The sequence below is a fragment of the Argiope bruennichi genome, chromosome 6 (genome assembly GCF_947563725.1).
Source record: "Argiope bruennichi chromosome 6, qqArgBrue1.1, whole genome shotgun sequence".
In the NCBI taxonomy this organism is placed as follows: Eukaryota; Metazoa; Arthropoda; class Arachnida; order Araneae; family Araneidae; genus Argiope; species Argiope bruennichi.
This window is the reverse complement of record NC_079156.1, coordinates 35,439,347-35,461,253: the sequence shown is the minus strand read 5'-3', so window position 1 is coordinate 35,461,253 and position 21,907 is coordinate 35,439,347. Positions and strand designations below refer to the sequence as shown.

At 27.9% G+C, this 21,907-nt stretch overlaps 1 protein-coding gene across 3 annotated transcripts in view; it reads left to right on the top strand.

Moving 5' to 3' along the window:
- Positions 1 to 18,672, top strand: part of LOC129972797 (formin-1-like) — an 81,791-nt gene extending 63,119 nt beyond the window's left edge. For 2 of the 3 annotated variants that reach the window (XM_056087067.1, XM_056087068.1), the window contains exons 5-22: positions 1,179 to 1,240; positions 1,964 to 2,546; positions 5,398 to 5,898; positions 6,024 to 6,114; positions 8,448 to 8,586; positions 9,684 to 9,771; positions 9,867 to 9,928; positions 10,161 to 10,240; positions 11,520 to 11,649; positions 12,480 to 12,552; positions 13,403 to 13,476; positions 13,558 to 13,617; positions 13,878 to 13,998; positions 14,542 to 14,634; positions 15,668 to 15,719; positions 16,156 to 16,305; positions 17,110 to 17,197; positions 18,059 to 18,672. In XM_056087067.1, the coding sequence (XP_055943042.1) occupies positions 1,179 to 1,240; positions 1,964 to 2,546; positions 5,398 to 5,898; positions 6,024 to 6,114; positions 8,448 to 8,586; positions 9,684 to 9,771; positions 9,867 to 9,928; positions 10,161 to 10,240; positions 11,520 to 11,649; positions 12,480 to 12,552; positions 13,403 to 13,476; positions 13,558 to 13,617; positions 13,878 to 13,998; positions 14,542 to 14,634; positions 15,668 to 15,719; positions 16,156 to 16,305; positions 17,110 to 17,197; positions 18,059 to 18,115 (2,504 nt within the window). In that variant the 3' untranslated portion in view covers positions 18,116 to 18,672. The remainder of the gene's footprint in view (positions 1 to 1,178; positions 1,241 to 1,963; positions 2,547 to 5,397; positions 5,899 to 6,023; positions 6,115 to 8,447; positions 8,587 to 9,683; positions 9,772 to 9,866; positions 9,929 to 10,160; positions 10,241 to 11,519; positions 11,650 to 12,479; positions 12,553 to 13,402; positions 13,477 to 13,557; positions 13,618 to 13,877; positions 13,999 to 14,541; positions 14,635 to 15,667; positions 15,720 to 16,155; positions 16,306 to 17,109; positions 17,198 to 18,058) is intronic. The other variant, XM_056087069.1, reaches the window with a different exon arrangement.
- The last annotated feature ends 3,235 nt before the right edge of the window (positions 18,673 to 21,907 follow it).

Genomic DNA, 21,907 nt, shown 5'->3' with positions numbered 1-21,907 from the left:
TACAATATTTTTAATCTTCACAAACACAGCTACACTACAAAATTTACAAACACACATAGAAAATTAGGTTAAAGAAAACAGTTTTGTGGAGGGATTCCACCGTTTCCAGCCGAAAGCATTCGGCGTTAGCACAAGGGTTGCGCATAGGGAAAAAGTCGACCTCAGGATGCAGGTTTCCCGTTCAACTTCTTGTCTTCTGTAAAACGCCACAAGGGGGGCGCTCTCTAAACAAGGGGAAAAAGAGGTGCTACATTTTTAGATTATGGATGTATGCAGACTCGTTTTTGTCAGTCATTTGTCTAACATGCGCAGCATATCTCAAAAGTTTGTGTAGCATACAGTGTGTCTTTCTTCAATCTTTATTAAAATTTCTTTTACACTTTTAGAAACACTTGCAATTGCATTTTTATTGATTTTTTTCCAAGAAAAGTTAATCTGTAATTAACACCTTTTTTTTTTTGTATTTGGAATTTTATTAATGAATTCATTAAATTCTTAGTCAATCGCTATATGCGCAGATATATTTTTCTTCTACCTAAGAAAAATATTTTTAATATTAAGAAAGTTGTGAACATATTTAAGATTATATACATTGCTGTTAAAATAATGGTTAATGGTTGAAATAAGGATGGTGAAAAGGGGCGAGAAGTCAGTTGAAATTAAGTGGCATGAGAGCGGCTTCGCTTCCAGAACTGAGTCTGAATGTATGTACTCTATCGATGGAACCGAATAATTTCCTCCTCCTTTTTTTCAGGTCTCCTCCTATCTATCATTTTTTGGACCCTATGGGGCAGGAAGCTTATATTAAAAAAGTGATTAGAACTTTAGACAGTATAATTTAATGAAATGATTGAAATTCTAATGCTTATAACTTCTGACAACCAGTATATGTATGTGATTTAGAATAAATTTATATAAAATTTACAAGCCAGAGCTTTAAAGTCAAGGGGGGGGGGAAGGAAAAAAATTCCAAATCAGAAAACTACATAAACGAGGATTCTCCGGGAATGGCTACCTCTGCAATGGTTCATTCCTTATAAAGGATTACGTAAACCGGCTGGTTGTGATTTTGCAGCATCTTTTGGTTATGAATAAAGTTATGTATCGAATAGTATGAAAATCATGTTACTCATTTCTTTGAGATGTATTATTTATTTTTATGAATATTTTTTTTTCAGAGGTGCAAAACATGATCTTAAATTTGAAGAAAGAACACAGGGAAACTGTGGACAGAATACAAGTAAGATTGCTTTATTTTTTTCAGTTAAAATTGTAATTACAAAAGAATACTCCTACAAGGATATATTTAACAAAAAGCGAAAAAGATTAACCCCTTTGTTCGAAAATAACATTTTAAAAATATAAGAACTGTAATTTCATAGCTTCTTGAAATGATTGCACGGCAAACCTGAAAGATATTTATTTAATTTATAGAAACACGCTCTCGATTTGAATTAATCGATGCTTAAATGATTGAAAAATGTTTGCTGTTTATAGGCTTTCGTTGAAATGTAAAACCAATATTCCTTGTTGATTAAAAGCTAAAACATGACGACGTTTAATCTGTTGCCAGTCTTTTGAAGTTGCAATTTTTTTTCACGTGTCTATAAGCAAGTGTGTACTTTCTTGCTAAATGAAGGAAAATTCGGACATATTAGCATAAAATGCCCAACAACACTGTTAAGATATTTTCACAATATTGGCCAGTATTTAGAATGTCGAAGAACTGCTTTCATTATTATATAAATGACATGTCCCTATTACACGATTGTATGATATCTTTATGATATCGTATAAAATATTGTGCTAATTGAGGCATGTCATTTATATAATAATGAGAGCAATATAAAGTGTTTTGTTCTCGAAAATGTGTAATCTTAAATAGTTGGAATTTCCTTTTATGTTCATTTTTTATTTAATTACTTGTATTATTGATGTCTAATAAACATTTTCATCCATACAGAAAGAACGAGAAATAGCACTCTTCAACCTTCGTGGCGAACAAGCATCCAAGATGAACGAGTACGAGAAAAAAGTAAGCCGTCTCCAAAGAGAGGTCGAGAAATACCAAACTCTAGCCGCTATCGAAGAACTCACTCGCAAAGCTAAACGGGATTTGGATACAAGTCCTCTTTCACCTTCATCTGACCTTAAATCATTTCTCACATCCAATAGCCAAATACCAGAATCCTTGGTGCCCAAGTCAAGGTATTGCCAAACTGAACCGTTTTACCTGATTTCCACATCAGCCCAAACAGATGTCACTGCAGTCACAGACACTGCATCTTCTCCCATCAAAGAACTGTTAAGTGGTCTGAACCAGAAGTCAGCGAAACCTCTTGTTCAGACTGTTTCACCGTTGCAACAACAGACTGTGCAAGGCGAGGACCAGTCTAAAACGGGCGAAACCGTGGCTGGAGTGGAACCATCTCCTGGCAAGACTGTTCTGTCTCCAGGTGAGGTACAACCAGTTACGACTTCTGGCATACCACCACCACCACCTCCTCCACCACCACCGCCGCCGCCTTCATTGTCATTTACTTTGGGTAATTTTTGGTTATCATTTTGATTCTTTCAAATTTACCGTTTGCACGGATTGATGGACACTTATTAATAGGATCGTCTGTCCGTTTGTTAATTGGAGCCGCCAAATAATGTCTTCTAATTTATTAACATTTAAACCTAAATAACATTGGAACAGTTAGTGATCGATCGCTGTTGGAAAGCCCATGATCTTCACGGTGATTGCTTGCTTATTATTTCCCTTTTACAACTGTTGTGTACAGTAGACTCCCGTTTATCCGCGCCTGCCGCACTATTTTTTTTTTTTTTTTTTTTTTGCTTCCAAGCAAAGAGAAAATGCTTCCAAAGCAAGAAGCAAACACAAATGACTGATTTCTTCAAAAAGGTGTCGTTTTACAGTTATGCTTTTGTAATTACATAATACATTACAGTATTAAAACAGTACATATGTATTAATTTTTCTGTATTTCTTGACGCCTCTCGTAAGTACAAAGCACTTTTCTGTTTTCATTATCAAAATGCATTTTAAGTTAGTTTTTGTGATACACTAAAATGTTACGCGTTAGTTAAACATTTCCTGCTGTTTATTTTACGTTTTATTGTACATAAAACGATTTTTCAAAGTTGGAATGACTGTTTCCTCTTTTACTATACCCGTTTTTAGCTTTTTTCGGATTATCCGCGATTTTTGTTATCCGCGGCGGCCGCGCCACCCAATTCCGCGGATAATCGAGAGTGTACTGTATTTGTTGTTTATTGGTAGGGTTGATGGGTACAAGATCTCATTGGGGGGTCGTGTGGCTTTTTGTTTCTCTCAGCAAGTGTTTTAATATATCTGTTCTAAAAATTTCCGACATCAGTTTTTGCGAAAATTTCTCGGACAACATTGTATCTAGCGATGTTTCTTTTTTCTAAATTTGAATCAAATTTATAATCGTTTGAGAATCATATTAAAATCTATTCGAACTTTACTTTTTTTATGTGATGACTAGATTGTATTTTAAGTTAAAGGTAACGCTTTGAATCTTAATTTAATTATATTAAGAGTCCTATTTTGAAACTATAGTAGTATCAATATGCTTCTGAATTCCGTAATTTTGAATCATTTGCTGATTGTGAAGATAGGTCAACCAGTATCCTGTCTGAAAATTCTATCGCAAGCCTCAAAAAAAAAAAAAAATCTTTATTAAACTAACCTATATTAGCACAAAATGCCAATCTACAAATGCCGATATCTATACGATGCTGACTGGCATTCAGAATATCGGATAACATCGTGGAGATATCGTACAATATTTTGTGCTTATAAGGTCACGAACCAGACTTTGATATTAAGCGATTTTTATTTCGAGCTATAATTGTGCCTCGACCCTGTGATTCAGATTATTATTAGACTTTGGTGGCTCCTACATTAAATTTAAAATATTCTTCTTTTTGAAAGTTTAAATTTTTAATTCGTTGTAACGTAATAAATTTTAATTTAATATATATTTATATAAATATATATATTTATTTAATATATATTTAATATTAAATAAATATATAAAAACGTGATTGATCTTGAGCCCCCAGTTGAAAATTAACTCCTTTCACTGTTTACTGCAGAATGAGGACCAAAAGGGGGACTGCTCGAATGGAATTATGAATTTAAGCATATCTAAATTTTCCGACTGGATTCTTTCTAACATAAGTATTAAAAGCTTCGCGATGTTTTTTTTTTTTTCTTATCTAATGCAAAAAACATAAGAATGCAAATTTGCATTTAACTTGTTTATTTTGAAATCAATTAAATTCGATGCTTGTTAATATGGGGAAAGAAAAAAAAAGATGACTGGAAGCAACTTAAAAACTTCCAAGTCATCTCAGAATATCAATGCAGATAAGATTGATTTTTAGTTACACTTTTTGCTTTTGGTATATGTACCACTCATTCGCCAAATCGATTTAATCTTAAAACAGAAAAGGGTGAAAAGAGTTAAGATAATATACTTTGTTTTTTTAAAATTTCATTTATATGTAAATTTAAATAAATATGGTAGAATTTATTATTATAGTTTTTATTTAATGGATTTTAAAAGTATATAAAATGATATATATTTGGAATGATCGTTATTATTATTAAAAATGTGTATATATATATATATATATATATATATATATATATATATATATATTAAAGATTTTACAATGATTATTATGATTAGTTTGGTCAGTGGTTTGTTTAAATAGCCTTAATCTTTTTATTGTTGGGGAAATGTATTATGAATATAAAAATTAGAAGTGTATCAAATATTTTGATACTAAAATATGAAAAAATTCGAAAAGCAAAACTAATCGACTTAACTTGCGAATGGCTCATATTTAGAAGGAACTATACAAATTTTATTTGGATAAAAACACATATTTCTTATTCTTAGTTTGGATTTTTCATTTCTGATCAATAGATTAAATTCAGTTGTAAGAGAATATATGAAGTAGGAAGAAAATTTTAGTTGCAGATAAATTATCAGAATGAACCTTTAACCTTTTTTTTTATGTAAAATGTCCCATTTTTTTTCCAAATTTGATAGACATTATTTTTAAATGGTTGGAAACATATCTCTTAGTATATGGAATGCTGTTAGCATATTATATCCATTTTGAGATTTAATTTCTGATGTTTATGATGCACCGAATAAACATAAATATGTGAAATACAGTAATATCAAGGTCATGGTATGAATCTTAGCAAACATTATTGTTTATGATAACAATCCAGTAAAACGTACGTTTTATTCTAACATATTATTTTATTTTCTTGAAACATAATTATGTTGAAATATTTTTTTTTGTCCAAGAATGCTTTATTAGTTTAATTTTATCACTCTTTTTCAGCAGCTGCATCAGGCATTCCTACTTCATCATCACATTCTTCATCTTGTACAGTACCACCACCACCTCCCCCTCCTCCTCTTCCTAGTGGTAGTGGAATACCGCCGCCACCACCTCCTCCACCTCTACCCAGTGGCAGTGGAATACCTCCACCACCACCTCCTCCGCCACCGCCTTGCAGTAGTGGGATTCCTCCTCCACCCCCACCACCTCCTCCTCCAAGTGGTAGTGGTATACCGCCTCCTCCCCCTCCACCACCTCCTTGTGGCAGTGGAATACCTCCACCACCACCTCCTCCGCCACCTGGTATTGGGGGAGGGCCTCCACCTCCTCCACCACCACCTGGTAGTTTTGGAATACCACCACCACCTCCCCTTCCTGGTGGAATGCCACCCCCTCCTCCACCACCTGGGTCAGCAACTACACCAACTAGTGGAATGCCAGTGTCACCATCTCCATTACCACCTCCTCCACCTGGGGGATGGTATGGGGCATATAAAACAGGTGATCAAAGTTTTTCCCTGCCTTAATTACTTTCTTAAATAACGTATATCTGTAATACAAAGTAATTCAAAAAGTATGTAGAAGAACACTTATTAAGCTTTATTTTATTCATTTCGTTATTAAAGCTCGCAAACCTCCTGTTAGCCCTAAGGTTCCCATGAAACCCCTGTACTGGACCCGAATTCAAGTTCAGGATCCACCAGCTGCTGTTCCAGAGTATGTACTCAATATAATTTTATTTCTATTTATATTGATGCTTCTGTGTAGTCCCATTCCATTGACGAACTTTTAACTTAATCCCATGCCATTGCCAAACTTTTGTCTCAGCCGATGTCATTGGCGAACCTAGTTAATAGACTAATATTACGCCTTTGGCAATTTTTTTGACGATTAATCACTGATTGCAATGAACATGACAACCTTCGCGTTTAATCGCTGCCATGCTGTTCATAGACAAAGGCCTTTAAATTTATATGTTTATTTAACTATTTGAGAGAAAATTCTTTTGCGCTGTTTTTCTCGGTCTGTCTATGTAAAGTACCTGAAAATAATACAGCATTGCTGCTTATACTTCGACTTGGTTTGATCGTTTATTATACTTTTTACACAAAGAGGACTCTAATGCCTTGGAGAGAGACTACAGCATTGCGCCAGCTGAATTGGTTCAACATTCTTCTCTGTGGATGAGAAAAATCTGCATTCATTTCCTTCTATCTAGTGTAGTCATTCTTATTTTTATCTCGTAATTTTACGTGATTCATGTGCAGTTATAGAATTAAAGAAATGTTATGTATTATAGAACTTGAAAGGAGTTTTATCGTTCTTAAATAATGTAAATGAAGACATGATAGATTTCCGCAAAAACGTGGATTTCAACGTTTTTGAAATCGAATTTTATTATTCTTAAGATAAATTAGTTTTTAATAATTCTACAATATTTTAAAAAAAATATTCGTGGCATTTTTTGTTTAAATTTAATTATTTCATTGTTCAATTTAATTATACTTTATTTCTAAGTCTTTGTATTTGACAATATTAATTATTTTATGAAATTCAACTTTTTTTAAAATTCCAAATGTGTGTTATATCTAATTATGAATTTTATCAAAATATTTATGGTTCTTGCATGAATCATTAGAAGCTTCATTAAGCTCTCTGTAGAGAAATAAAGCCACTAATGGCTGCTATACCTGAATGCTGTCATTCCTTCAAGTTTAAATTTTTATTCTACATTAGTTCATCCCCTCCTTTTTCTAGCAATAGTTGTTGTTTTTTCCCCCAGCATTTAGGAACTTTTTTCATTTTTAGATTTTGATTCAGTATTTTTCAGAATTATTTCAGTTACAAATAAATAAATTCCCTCTTTAAAAAAACGGAATTATATTGTTACGAAATTTCCGGGGTTCGTTTGGATAGTGGGAGTTATATGGTGTGGAGAACACTCACTCAGCAGTAGAAAATGAAACAACGACGTTTATTTACACGAAGACACACAGGACAGCACAAAGACGACAACTATATACAACATAGAAGACGATTATCTTCAGCCGAGACGTGCAGCATACAACAGTATACACAGCAGCTCTACTCCGTCGCTGCTCCGCTAGTCCCTGGAAGACGAGTTCTTCACCGTCGCTTCCGACTACTCTTCGACTCCACTGGTCTACGACTCAATTCACCACCGGTTTACCACTACTCGGCAGCGGCAGGACTGCTTCCTTTTATAGGCATCAGGAGGCGGGGCTAGAAGCCTCTCAACCAATCAGGAACGTTCGAGGCGTAACGCGTTTCCTACTGGACGGATCGGGAAAATTCTCTATGTTTCGGATATAATCTATTTTGGTGCCAAATTCGTCGCCAAGCTCTGTGACCTCCCATGGAACCAACTATGCTGGAAAGCCGCATCACAGATTCGTAACAATATTTTTGGTGATTTTTACTTTTTGTTTGCCGAATTGAAACGAAAATTGAATAGAAATGAATTTGTTCAGTAAAAAATAGAAGTAAACGAATTTTCTTTAAACTTATTTCAAATTTGTAAATAAATCGATCGAGTTTCCTCGCAAATTTCAAATTTGTAAATAAAAACACGTTCTTTTAAAAAAGTTTAAAAAACGAACGTAACATTTATAACCAAGTGTTCTACCACTACATAGGTGAAAATCAAAGTCTATTATGAGCATGAGATATTAATTATATATTTTTTAAATATTCCTTTATCTACTCTTAAGATACTATCTTTATCTACTTTTCAGAACTTAAGAATTCTGCATTTTTATTCGTTACCGTTTCTGGAATTCTTTACTTTTTACTGTTCTCTAAAATATGTATAAAAAGACTTTGTACTCTGAATGCAGTGTTTTGTCAAATTTTTTTAATTATGGTTCTTCCTGGTGCAGTTTTTTTGTGGTTTTCAGTTAATACAATCCCTCTCTTAGTACTTTCTTATTTAAGAATTTTTTACTAGATTAATTCTCAGTTAAATTACTAGGCAATTGGAAAGTAAATGTTGTATTTATGTTGTCTTAATGTTTATCCTTTCTCTGCAGAACAAAAACTTGTCTGTGGCAGAAACTCGAGGAAACTGCTCCAGGTGATTTGGATGAGTTTACTGAACTCTTTTCTCGACAAACACCAGAAAGAAAAACAGCATCCAAAGCAAAAACAAAAAAGGATAAAACAAAAGAGGTTGCTATTCATTATTTATTTATTGCAAATGCTCAGAAGATTGGCTATGATTCCATTAGATCTCTAGCCTTCCAATAACAAGGAAGGTGACAAAGTCATAACAGATTTGGTGTTAACCAGGGTGCACTGTGTGGAGGCCTGTTACATTGCATCCCTATTAATTATTTGATTGGCATATTCATATCATTGACATATTATTTAAATATTCATTCTAAAATCTATTTTTAAATATAAGCTAACAATTTTAATATAACCATTAAAATAAAAGCATAATGTAACATACTATTAATTTTTAACATTATTTGGATCACAATGACTGACGACACTATTATAATTTTTGTATTATGTTTATCATTAATCAGCTCAGTATATTTTAAATTATATTAACTAAAAGACAATTATTAAAGTTTTTTTAATATGCACACTTTAAAATACATATTCTCACGCGCACATACATATACTATATATATACTGGTACTTGTTCGTCTACAATAGTTTTGCAGCTACTTCGTTATATTTTTATAATATTATTTATTTCTATTCAGTTGAGCATGTTCAGACTTATCTTATTTCAAATAAAAAACATAGATCATAATGTGTCTGTCATAGATCATATAATATACTATTTGTATTACAGTGAACTGTTAATATTCTTGATTCAATGATCGTCAGATCTTATATGAATTGTTTCCTTATCATTATTGATTAAAGATTTTGCAGATCAAATGCTAACTTGCATTTTACCGTTGTCATTTAACCTAGATATAAACTAATGAAATTTGCCCCACTTTGCTCCTGGGCCTCCCTCAAAGAAAATAAAATAATGCATTGTTTCATTTTACTTTTGAAAATAATATACAATGCAGATTTAAAGCTCATTGCTTTATTTTATCCATAGATTATATGACTACATCCCAAATTTTTTTTACTGAATACTTTTTCAGTAAATATTCCATGCAATTTATTAATTTTTCTCTAACTCTATTGAAAATTAAATAAGATCTGTGAATAATGAATTATCTAATAATAAAGTGTTACTGATTTCCCATATATGTTACTGATTTATAAAAAATGTTTTTTATTATTTACTTTATTAGGTTGCAAAGCTTCTTGATCAAAAGCGATCTCAGAATGTTGGTATTCTTATATCTAGTCTGAGAATAGAAATTGCTGATGTTGAAAATGGTAATTTGTGTTTAATGCCATTGTAATTATTGTTTGATCATTCTGAGAAATTCTTTTAAATGTATATAGCATTAATAAAATTTCTTTTATTGTAGCTTTATATAACTTTGACACTTCAACTTTGGATTTGGATGCACTTCAAGCAATTTATGAAATTGTAAGTTTATTATTGAAAAGAATCCATGAACAAAATTTATTGTCTTAATTGATTTATTGGCATGTAGATTTGTAACATCAAAAATTTTTCATATAAATTATGCTCTGATTTGACATTGTTGATATTAAACTGTAATTATTTATAATTTAGTTCTATTTTTAAAATATTTAATATAAAAAGCATATTTTGTGATGAGCTGATAATGAGTAATTCAAATGGAATTTTTTTGCAGCGACCAACTCCTGAAGAATTGCAGTTAATCAAAAACCATTTAGAATCAAATAAGGATGTTCCTCTTGATAAACCAGAACAGTATGTTATTTTATTTTTAATTTGATCTTTTCTGTTTATAGACATTTGCTCTTCTATTTATTATTTTTTCATGTAAAATGACAGTTCATTACAAACTTAAGAAGTAAATATAACTATTCACTTAAAAAGTAAATATAACTTCTTTAATGTATATTATTTTGCTTTATTTTGTTTGTTTTATTATTTTAGAAATTACTCCTTTCTGATCTTATTTTGAAATTTTAACTTTAAAATTTTAAACACTAATTAATTTTATGTTAAAGGAATAAATGATTACATATTTAAATATTTAATTTCATTATATAACTTTAAAATTTCAAGCACTAATTAATTTCTTGGTTATTATTTTTCACTATGTCTATAAAGGAGTTGTTGTGTTAAAACTGTTAACAATGTAGTGCCATACAATAAACTATACCTTGTATGTATTTTGGATTTAACATTTTTTTCATGCATTTGTCATTTGAGTATACAATCTTTCAATTATTGGAATGTAATAAATAATCAAGTGATGCAATTTTGTTCTCAATTGTACAAAAATAAATAAATATTTAATTAAAGTTAATATTAAACATATTTATTAAAAGAAACATTTAAGTATGAGATATGATTCAAAATATAATAAAATATTTATTTTTGCTAAAAACTTATATGCTAGTGGAATATTTATGTAAACATACTTAAAAAGGTATGTATCAGTGAGCAAAACGATATTCTATCAACCATGTTTTACTATTATAATGTTTGAACATATGTGTAAATCAACTTCAGATAGGGATGGGAATTAGGATAAATGTTGTCTACTTTTTTTTGACATATATTCTCTGCATATTAATTGATAAAATAATTTGTAATATAATTAAAATTACAGTAAAAATGTATTGCATTCAGCTTTTATAGTACTTTTCCTATTCTTAAGATTTTATTTTTAATTTGTGAAAAATAACTGCCTTTTTAAATTCATTGATTGGAAAATATCATCAACTTAAAATATAATCACACAATATTAATACATTATTAATGTTCAGATACATTAGTAATATGATACAACTTTTTTGTTCACTATTTCTGCTTCATACTTAATTTATTATGCACTTCAATTCTATAAAAGTTGTAAGATTGTTTGTAATACATAAAATTTATATAGATCATAAAAATATCCTTGAAAACAAAGGAATAAAGTTTTACATGCATGAAGTATTGCATTTAAAAATATTCTTAATCATTATATATGTTTTATTTTAATATGTTTATCTTACAATAAAATTTATTCTTATAGATTTCTCTATGATTTAGCACAAATTCCAGAATATGCAGATCGTGTCTCATGCATTATGTTCCATTCTGCTTTCACAGAAACCATTTCATCTATTGAAAACAGGTTAAATAATTTGAAAATGACATGTGATGTGAGTTGTTATTTATTTTTAATTCTTCATGTTAAAGAAATAATGCTTTTCCTATCAATTACTTACAGTTGTCATATACACATAGCTCTTCACTACATGTAGGATTTTTTAAATCTATTCAATAGGCTGTTTATTTTATTGTAATGACATGTATTGAAACAAAAACATTGGAATTTCAAATAATTTTTATCAATGGTTATTTTCAGTCATTAATAGAAGTCATAATTTCTGGAAAATGGTTACCAATATTTTACAGAATTCAGGAAATAATATTCAATCTTTAATGCTGTGTAAATATAATTTTTTAATCTCATAAAGTCAATTTAAATTTGCTTACAAAAAATATGGATTTTATAATGCATCATTTGATTATAAAAATCTCATCAAAATTATAATAAATTTAAATAAAACTGTTGTCATTTATAGAATTAAGAGGGGAATGTATTTTCATTTTATCGAAAACATTTCCTTATTTTTAGATTTTAAATCATGTTTTTAAAGAGCCTAGGAAATACAGGAATCTACTACAGTGTTAAAAAAATATTTTGAATAGAAAATATTTTTCAATTTAAATGAATGAAAAAACATCTAAAACACAATATCAGTAACGAATTTTAGATTTAAGTCAAGATTGGTGAGGGGAAAAAAGGGTATTTATAAATTGAGGAAAATGATCCCAATGAAGTCAATAATATTTTTTTATATATTGGGAAAGTAAACTGGAGAAAATGAATTTTGTATTGCATTGACAAAAAAATGTTTTGTTTTTTTATTGACCAAATTTTTTCATTTTTAAAAATTTTTAATCTTTTCTTTTAATTTTTTTGTAGTTTTTGATGAGCGATGCTGATATACAAAAAGTGTTTGGAATCATTCTTGCTTTAGGGAATTATATGAATGGTGGTAAGTGATTATTTTATCATTCATTTCATTTTCTTTTTTACTTGCATTTTCAGTAAATATCCATTTCGCAGAAGGGAAACTTGAATAGAGGTTTATGTTATTTGATAGAGCTGTTCTCTTTATTCCTAAAAATTTCCTTTGATTAGTGAATCATTAATTGTGGTTATTATTAGTGTGAAATATTAGAATTTGTTTTTTAACTATTATAATGCTTGACCAAGCTACTAACATAAGGCTCACATTTGTTAATATTTTCCATAAGCATACATCCTTTCTTTATTTTCAAATTTAAATTTTTTTAACACACATGCTCAATTTTATTACAGCATTGTATTTTGATAATATGATATAAAACTTCCATATTTTTTCTTAAATTGGATATTTTTACCATTTCCATATAAAATGTGATGAAAAAATAATTATATATTTTCCACATCAAGGCATCCTGATATCTCACTTGCTATACTGTATCATTAGAACACAAAATTAATGAAATGTTTTTTGAAGTTGTTGTTCTTCCATGTTTGAAATATACTTTTTTTTTCTCCCCGCCCCCCCCCCTTTTTTGCATAAAACACATAATATATTTAACCTGAAATACAAATAAAAACTGTTAATTAATATTAAACTAATTTTCAACATTTAATAGTCATTATACTAAAAAATTAATTATTGATTTAAAAAATTCTGAGATAGTTTAATAATTGATACATTGAAAATTTAGGACAATTTAATTATAAGAAACAATTTCTTATAATCTATCTATTTTTTTTAAACTGGCTATATGTCTACAATGTTAGAATTCATTATAATGTTATTGTTTTTCTTTCTAAGTATTATTTTCTTTTAGGTAACAGAAATAGAGGTCAGGCTGATGGATTTGGTTTAGAAATATTACCTAAATTAAAAGATGTTAAAAGCAAAGTAAGTTTATTTAATTGCAAGATTTGATGATAATAAATAAATTTTATGTCCCTCTAATTAAATATTTTATATTTTTTCCAGGACAATTCTCTTACTCTTCTCCATTATATAGTAAGAACATATGTAAAGCTGTATCAAAAAGTTAGTATTATTAAATTCAATATTTTAGTTATCAAAAATTTATTTTTTGTAAAAATTATAGAGATTAAAAAGTTTTTCATTTCCAATAAATATCATTGTTAATTTGAATTTTATATTAAATTATTTAATTATCTATCTTCAAACTATGAATAACAATGAAGGAAATAAATAATAATGAAGGAAAATATATTTCCTTGATATATTTTAAGATTTTCATTATTTTATCCTAATAATATTATTGATATTTTTTCTCATCTTAGGACTGTGCATTAGATAAAGCAAAATTACCAGTTCCTGAACCCAGTGATGCTGAAAGAGCAAGTCTTGTAAATTTTGATGATATTGCAAATGATCTTAAGAAGTTGCATTCACAAATCAAAAGTGGGTTTAACTGTGATATACTATTCCTTTGTAAATATATCTAGGGTGCTATATAGATTCTTAAATAATTTTATTGTTTATTTTATTAAAAGCTGAAAATTTATAATCAATATATAGTAATAAATTACAAAAGTATGTTCATTACTATCGTTTATTGCTATATAATTCTTTCATGCAGATATATTTGTTTAGTAAAATTTTTTTTTCACTTTATTGCCTCAATAATAACTCTTGAAGAATTGTTAATTGTTGGTTCATTGTTATTTGAATTGATAGCTTAAACATTTTTAACAGATTTATAAAAGTTAATCACATATCCTATTTTTAATTTCTAAATTGAGAATTCTATTCACGACTATAGAATTTTGATCAAAGAAATAAAAAGAATGACAAATTTTGAATGGTGAGTAGATTATGCTTAAAAAGTTATTGGAAACTATAATTAGTATTCTATATTTTTATTATAGAGAACGCTTTTGTCTTGTTGATATTATAAATTTTATATTTGATGAGTTTTTTTTTTTTTTTTAATTTTGTTTATAGGCTGTGAATCAAAAGTTCAAAAAGTCTTGAATTCTTCTGATGAAGAGCACCAGCAACCATTTAAGGATAAAATGGATGCTTTTCTAAAAAAGGGTAAGGAATTTTATGCAAAACAATTAAATAACAATTATTCATACTTTTATTTTAAAGATAAAATATTTATTTTTGTGATTACAAATCTTTTTTATACTATTAATAAAAATATTTAATTTAAAATTTTTGCCTTCAATGAAAATTTTAATTTATTTTAGTAAACTATTAAGTTTAGTGAATAACATAAATTTTAGAAGAATTAAAAGAACTGTTATTTCTTCATGGAAAAAAATATGATTCTATATAAACTGTTTTACCATTTAATTAATTAAATTAATATAATTTATTCTCTTGCCTATGTTATTCTCTTGTAAATGTATTTTGATTTATTTACAGTTATTTAATAATTAATTAATGAAGATATTAAATGACCTCCAATTTTATCAATATTGCTTTAAGCTTTTAAAATTGATTTTTGTTAATAGTAATTGATTTAAGAAGAAATCATGATTATTAACGACTATTTTATTGGTTATTATATTGGCTTAAAGTAAACAATTTGAAAGAGTAAAAAAAAAAAAAAAAGCAAGTTAATATATTTTTTTTAATATCTTCTCTGTAAAAATTAAAATTTATGTATATCAGTATATTGTCATTATACAATATATACTATAAATATAATGATATGCATAATACTGCAATGAGACTGGCATTTTAAAACAGTAACTCATTTTTCTTTTCACTTGATCACTTTTGATAAAATTCCAACAATATGTTTCTGAAATGTATGTATATTGAACATACTAAGAAAATCACATAAGATAAAGCATTTTAAGCATAAGATAAAGCCCCATTCATTTTGTTCTATAATTATCTAGTTTTACAGTTAGTTGATTCCAATATAACTTAAATCTTTGCTTTTAAAATGTGATTGAAACATACTCTGTTCTATAACTTTATTAGTGATGTCTAAATGAATATAATAATGTAAGATTAGAATACCAAATCACATAAAATTATATCTAAATTTTCATAAAATACTTGCATTTCAAGAATTGTCTTTTGATTAAAGCAATGTTTTGAACTTAAATAGCATATGAAGAGCACAAAGAGCAAGAAGAAAATCTTGAGGAATGCAAAGCAAAGTATGCATTTTTTTTTATCATTCATTCACAAATTTTTACTCTCTAATCTTCGCTTTTATCTAAACAGCCTGTGATTATTCTAGAATGAATTTATCTGCAAGGATATTATTTCATTAAATAAAATTTGCTTTTCTATGTAAACTTTTCTTTATTAAATGAATAAGGAAAACTTTTTTTAATGCAAATATTTGTTATACTGCTTATAGTATCTTATAAAATAATCATCTACTCTATATTGCTTTTTCTTTTAATTGAGTATGCTTAGTTTAGATTTACCTATTCCCCATACGTTGATGCAGAAAAAGTTTTGTATGTGAAAAAAAAAATCTTAGTTTATTGGGGATTAAATATTAAAAAATGTGATATAAGAATTCCAGAATATGATGTTATTCCGGTTCTTAAAAGCAATAATGAATTTTATTTATTTATATTTTAGGTTCAATGAAGCTATAGCTTTCTTCAGTTGGAAAGCAAAATCAGGAAATCCATCAGAATGGCCTCAAGAATTTTTTAGTTACTGGAAATTATTTTGCAATGATTTCAAAGATATTTGGAAAAAAGAAATTCATAGAAAAGCTAAAGAAGAGTTAGTTTTTTCTTTTTTCCCTCTCTATTCCACTCCTTCTGTGTAAAAAGATTCTATTAAGATCTCCTTAAATTATATGCAATTTCTGAACTGATATTTTTCAACTATTTTACAAATAAATTTAGTTAATAAAACTTCGGATAACAGGTTAAAATATTTTAAATGTATCATTCTCTCATATTGAAATACTTGTATAAAAGCTTAGATAAATTTTTTGCATACTCAGCATTTAGTTTAATATTTAATTAATGTTGACAATTATTTTCATTGATTTATAAGAATTCAAAACACTTTTTTCTTACACTTTATAGCTAACATAGTAAATGATTTATTTTAAAAAAATTTACTTTAGATGCATATTTTTATGAAATCCTAATATTTTAGTGCTACATTTATTAAATTATTAAAAAAAATTTTTGACATACTGAATCATCATACAGATAATTTATTATTGCATGCATCCAAATAACTTCCTCGATCTTTATTTATATTTTAGTTGCCTTGATGATTCTCATTATATTTTAAAAATATGCTGTATTTGATATTATAAATAAATATTATGTATAATTGTCTGAAACTTTTACTTTGGGAGTTTAATAAATTTATATTATGTATACCAAATTAAATTTACCATGTAATACAAAGTAGCAGGGGTTATTTTTTTTTTTTTTTTTTTTTTTGTATTCTTGAATAGACTCAGAATTTTTTAAGTGTTTACTTTTCATAGCTACAAATATCAGAATACTTATTGTAATATAGTTATAAAAATAAAAGGCAGGCTTATTTTTATTTTTTTGTTTTCAGGCTTGAAAAAGTGAGGAAAAAATTACAAGATATAAAAGAGGAAAGAAAATCAACTGTTGTGAAAGTAAAAGACAAACCGCATGGCTTAGTAAGTAAAAATTTCCTACAAAAGAGCATTAATCTATTAGTGGTTATTGTTCTGTGGTAAAATATTTTTGTATGTCTAACTGGCTACAAACATTTTAATGCAAAACTTCTATTTGATGCAAACAAAACCTCTTCAATATTAATAATCATAAGTAATAAACTTTTTGTAAAGTAACTGATTCTTATTTTGTAGTTATGAAAACATTCATAACTTGTATTGTTTTTTTATATAAAAAGTACAAAATAAAAAAAAATGAATTTCTTTTAAATAAATTTAAAAATTTCAAGAATATTTTTTAAATACTACTTGGATTTGGGGATTGTATAAAAATTTAGACTTAGCATTTTTTTAGCAATACATTTACTGATTCTAATTACATAAAATATAATTTTCCTTATATCAGAGCATTTTTCTAGCTGAAAGCTTTTTATCAGTTTAAAAATTATTTACTAGGCCATTCACTGTTAAAATGTACACCTCTATATATACATACTCTCTGTATATGCATACATGTATGATTATGATGGCTTATAAGAAACATTTTTACACAAAAATATTTTTAACTAACCATCTTTGGTGAGCAGCTATTTTGTCGAGACGACTGGTTGAGTTTAGTTTTAATTAAAGTCAATCAAAAGAACACATCCCCACCTTTCAAACTAGATCTGTACCAAATTTAGTAGCTTAAGTTTTTAACAGTCTGTCTCATAAAGTATGAACACTCATCAATTAGTTGTATTATTAATAGAGAAGTTGTTGAATAAAAGTTATATTATTGATAGAGATTAAATTGTATTATTAATTTTGTGTGCTTACTGTATTAGTTTTTATTTTTACATTCCTTATGTTTCCTATTTTTAGAAAGCTAAATTAGCCAAGAGAGGAATGCTGTTAAATGATTCAACGACGGATTCATGAAAGTCTCTTCAATATCATGTAGATACCCCATCATGAAGTGCCTATATTTTGTTGTCCAGTATATACACAATAAGCAGCTGAAATTTCATTTTTGCTAGAATATATCATAGTATTTTTATAACAATCACTTTTGTGAGCCAAAAAATTCCATTGTATGTATTTACTTTTAATGTTTGAGAAACGTGCACTGCATTATGCATATTTTAATTGATTAGTGTAGCTACATCATATAGTACAAATACACTGTCTTAGCTTATATTTTCTTTTAAAGTAATGATTGGTTTGCTGTTTTATTAAATATTTTGGAGTGATTGTGATACCGAGTTAATCAAAATAATGATATTCTTATATTATGTTTATTTTTATTTTGAAACATTTTGATAAATTGATTGTTTACAAAGAAAAATTGTTTGTTTATTATTATAGCCTGAGCCTTAATTTCATAAACAACACTGGAAAGCATGCTCATTTGAATTCTTTAATGTCATATGTACCTTAATGCATATATTTTTAATATTTTAATATATGAAACATTTTCATAAGCTTTCAAAGTGGGCTCTTGCCATGTAAAATAATTTTTAAATTTAAGAATTTTTCTCATTTTTATTATAATATTAATTAATGTAAAATATACTCTTTAAAATTTTTAATACTGTTGTATTTAATTGTTACTCATTTATGTGACAATTTTTATTTGTTAGTTATAAAATTAAAAGATTTCAATTATCTATTGTTCTTGTTATTTTACTCTTTGTTAGTTGTACATGTTCTCTGTTTGTAGAGATAATATATAATTTTATGATACATGTATTAATAATAACATTCCTTGTTTCTGACATTAATTGCTATTATAAAGAAGTAATTTAAAGTTAATATATACATATTAATGGAATTTGCATCTCTTAACTAAGTGTTTTAAATATTTTGCAATTATTATGGAGCATATCAAAAGCAATGTGAATGTAAAGTATATCAATTTTCACAATAATACTTGTAATGCATGAAAAGCATCCATAATTGTTGATATATATTATCTTTTCAATATGCAATATTTTTTGCAATGCATGGTACTCAATGAAATGTATAAGTTGCTCAAGATATAGCATAATATTTTCTTTTACCTGAGGGGTTCTTTACTGCACCCTTAACATTTGTACTGCATTTTTACTGTACTTTAGCCTTCCCTTATTTTTACCATTTAATCAAGTAAAATGTAACTTATATAGAGTCTGGAGTGCTTTGAAACATGCATTTAGTGATATATGTCTAGGGATTGCAATACCGGACCAAAATTTCAATACCGGTATTCGGTATTTTTTAAATCTTAATACCGGGATACCGGTTTTAATACCGGTATTAGAAATTTTTAAAAAAGAAAGAAAACACAGGTGTTCCTTAGTTTTATTTGTCAGTTTTGTTAGAGAGTGTAAATATCACAAAAATTAATTTGTAACTTATAAATTATAACAGTATAAAATCACAAAAAAGTAAAGAAACATCTTATTTATTTAAATCACAAAAAGTATAAATATCACTATTCAGTCTGTGGTACTATTACAAATTTTTGAAATGTGATCTTAAAAAACATAATGCATCAATTTTGCTGTCATTAAGCCTGAAAAGTAATTTTGTGTAAAAACTACCAGTTGTCGAAAACGCTGTTTCGGCATATTCGCTAGTTGGTGGTACTGTTAGCAATGCGCGATATACTTTTTCCAAGTATTTACCTCTAAATCCCTCATTTTCAAATGAATCGATTTCTCGTCGGATGGTTTTGGATATAGCTGATTTCTGTATTGTATTTTGGTTCATTGAAATTTTTTTATTTATCGCTAATTCTAATTTTTGTTTCAAGAGACAATTCCTTTTCATTATCGACAGTAGTGTCATCATAATCTTCGATAATTGAACCGAATTCTTCTGAATGTGGATAGGTTTGTGGGTTAAAAATTTTAAGAAAATTTAATTCTAAACTTAATTAGATTTGAATCCGTTATTTTCTTTTCTTCTTTTTCATTTTCATTTTTAAAATCATTATAATTATGTAAATACCATAAGACATTTTCTATCTCGGAATGCCTTTCTCCTGTGCGATTTTTCAATGTAATATATAATTCTTCAGATACTAATGTGTGCTGTTCTTTCAGTGACTGCAACATGAAATTTATTGTTGTATCAGCTGTTAATAAATTAGAATCTCTTCGACGTAATGCCTCAATAGTCAGTTTTATTGGAAGTAGAGCTGATATAGTTTTGGATATTAAGTCGAATTCACTATCTGAAAAATTAAATTACAAGTTTAAGTCGATTATTGCTTTTTGGATTGGATTTCTCAGTTTCAAAAATCGTTCCATCATTAGGAGTAAACTGTTCCAACGTGTTTTAGAATCTAATATTTACATATATTCTGTTTTATTTTCAGTTAGTATATATTTTAGTAATATATCCTTTTTATAGGGGAATGTTTAAATATCTTAACAATTTTTTGAACTTTATAAATTATAGGAAGCAATTCTTGATAGGTTAATATTTCATCCTCATTAACAATATCTTCTTCAACAATTACATTGTCATTATCTTCATTGTCAATATCACTCTCACTCTTATTTTTTTTGAAAGTTGGAATCCGAAATTTCTGTATCCACAGTATTTGGATTCTTCTGTTCTTTATCTTTTTGATATAATACATCTATTACTCCTAATTGAATTCCATGTGCATAGCACAACTGCTGATTTGCACCAATCAACTTCCCAACTTTTTTCATAATTGTTGCTTCATCAGTCGTTAAGGATACAATATTTTCTTTCAGGGATAATCCATGTTTCGCTAATTTAGAATTAAGCTATTAATTAAGCCATTAATTAGCTAATTAATTTTGCCCGTTAGGGAGACATTAAGAACTAAAACGTATACTATTTTGCTATGTTCGCGCTATCTGAACATATAGTGGAGACAATTTTAAAAATTTCTAATAAATACCGAAAAACCGGTATTTAAACTTGTGAATACCGGTATTACAAAATTGTACAAATGGCTCAAAATATCGGTATTCGGTATCCCGGTATACCGGTATTGCAATCCCTATATATGTCATATCATTAAATATAAAACGAAAAAATCACATCGAGTTTTTTATTTAATAACTTAATTGAAAGAAAATACCCATTTTACTTCGAATGTATCTTTTAATGCAGAAATGATTGTAAATAATTTACAAATCAATCATATAAGTGTTAACTTTAGTGGACTCTTTCTAATCTAACACTCATCTGACACTTCTATTAGTCTGAGACACCTGTTAGAAGATGTTAGTTGCTGATGAATTTTTCCTTTCTGTTAAACCTTGAAACCCCTTCAGTCTTTCAGTATATGATTCGAATGTTTAATGTGCTCCTACTTAATGCTTTAATGTAGTACATTTTTACATAATGTTGATTCATTTCTCTCATGTAGAAGAGTGTATTGTTGTATAATTCACTGGTATCTATATGATTCTCTATAGTCTCTCAGACATTTTCTCTTGTCCAGCAGGTGTTTGGTTCCATAGGTGTCAGATTAGAAAGAGTGTTCTGTACTATTTTTTTGTTTAATTTAAGCAGCAGGCTGCTTAATTTATATGTATTTAGATTATTTTCTTGTTATGTATTGTTTTACCCAATGCATAGTTTGTTTTTCTTTATGACATTATTTATAAATTATGGCAATTAAACTTTAACACTAAATCTACAACAATTGGTCAGATGACCATTTTCCGACTGTGGCTCAGTGTTAAGTAATTCACTCTTTTTTAA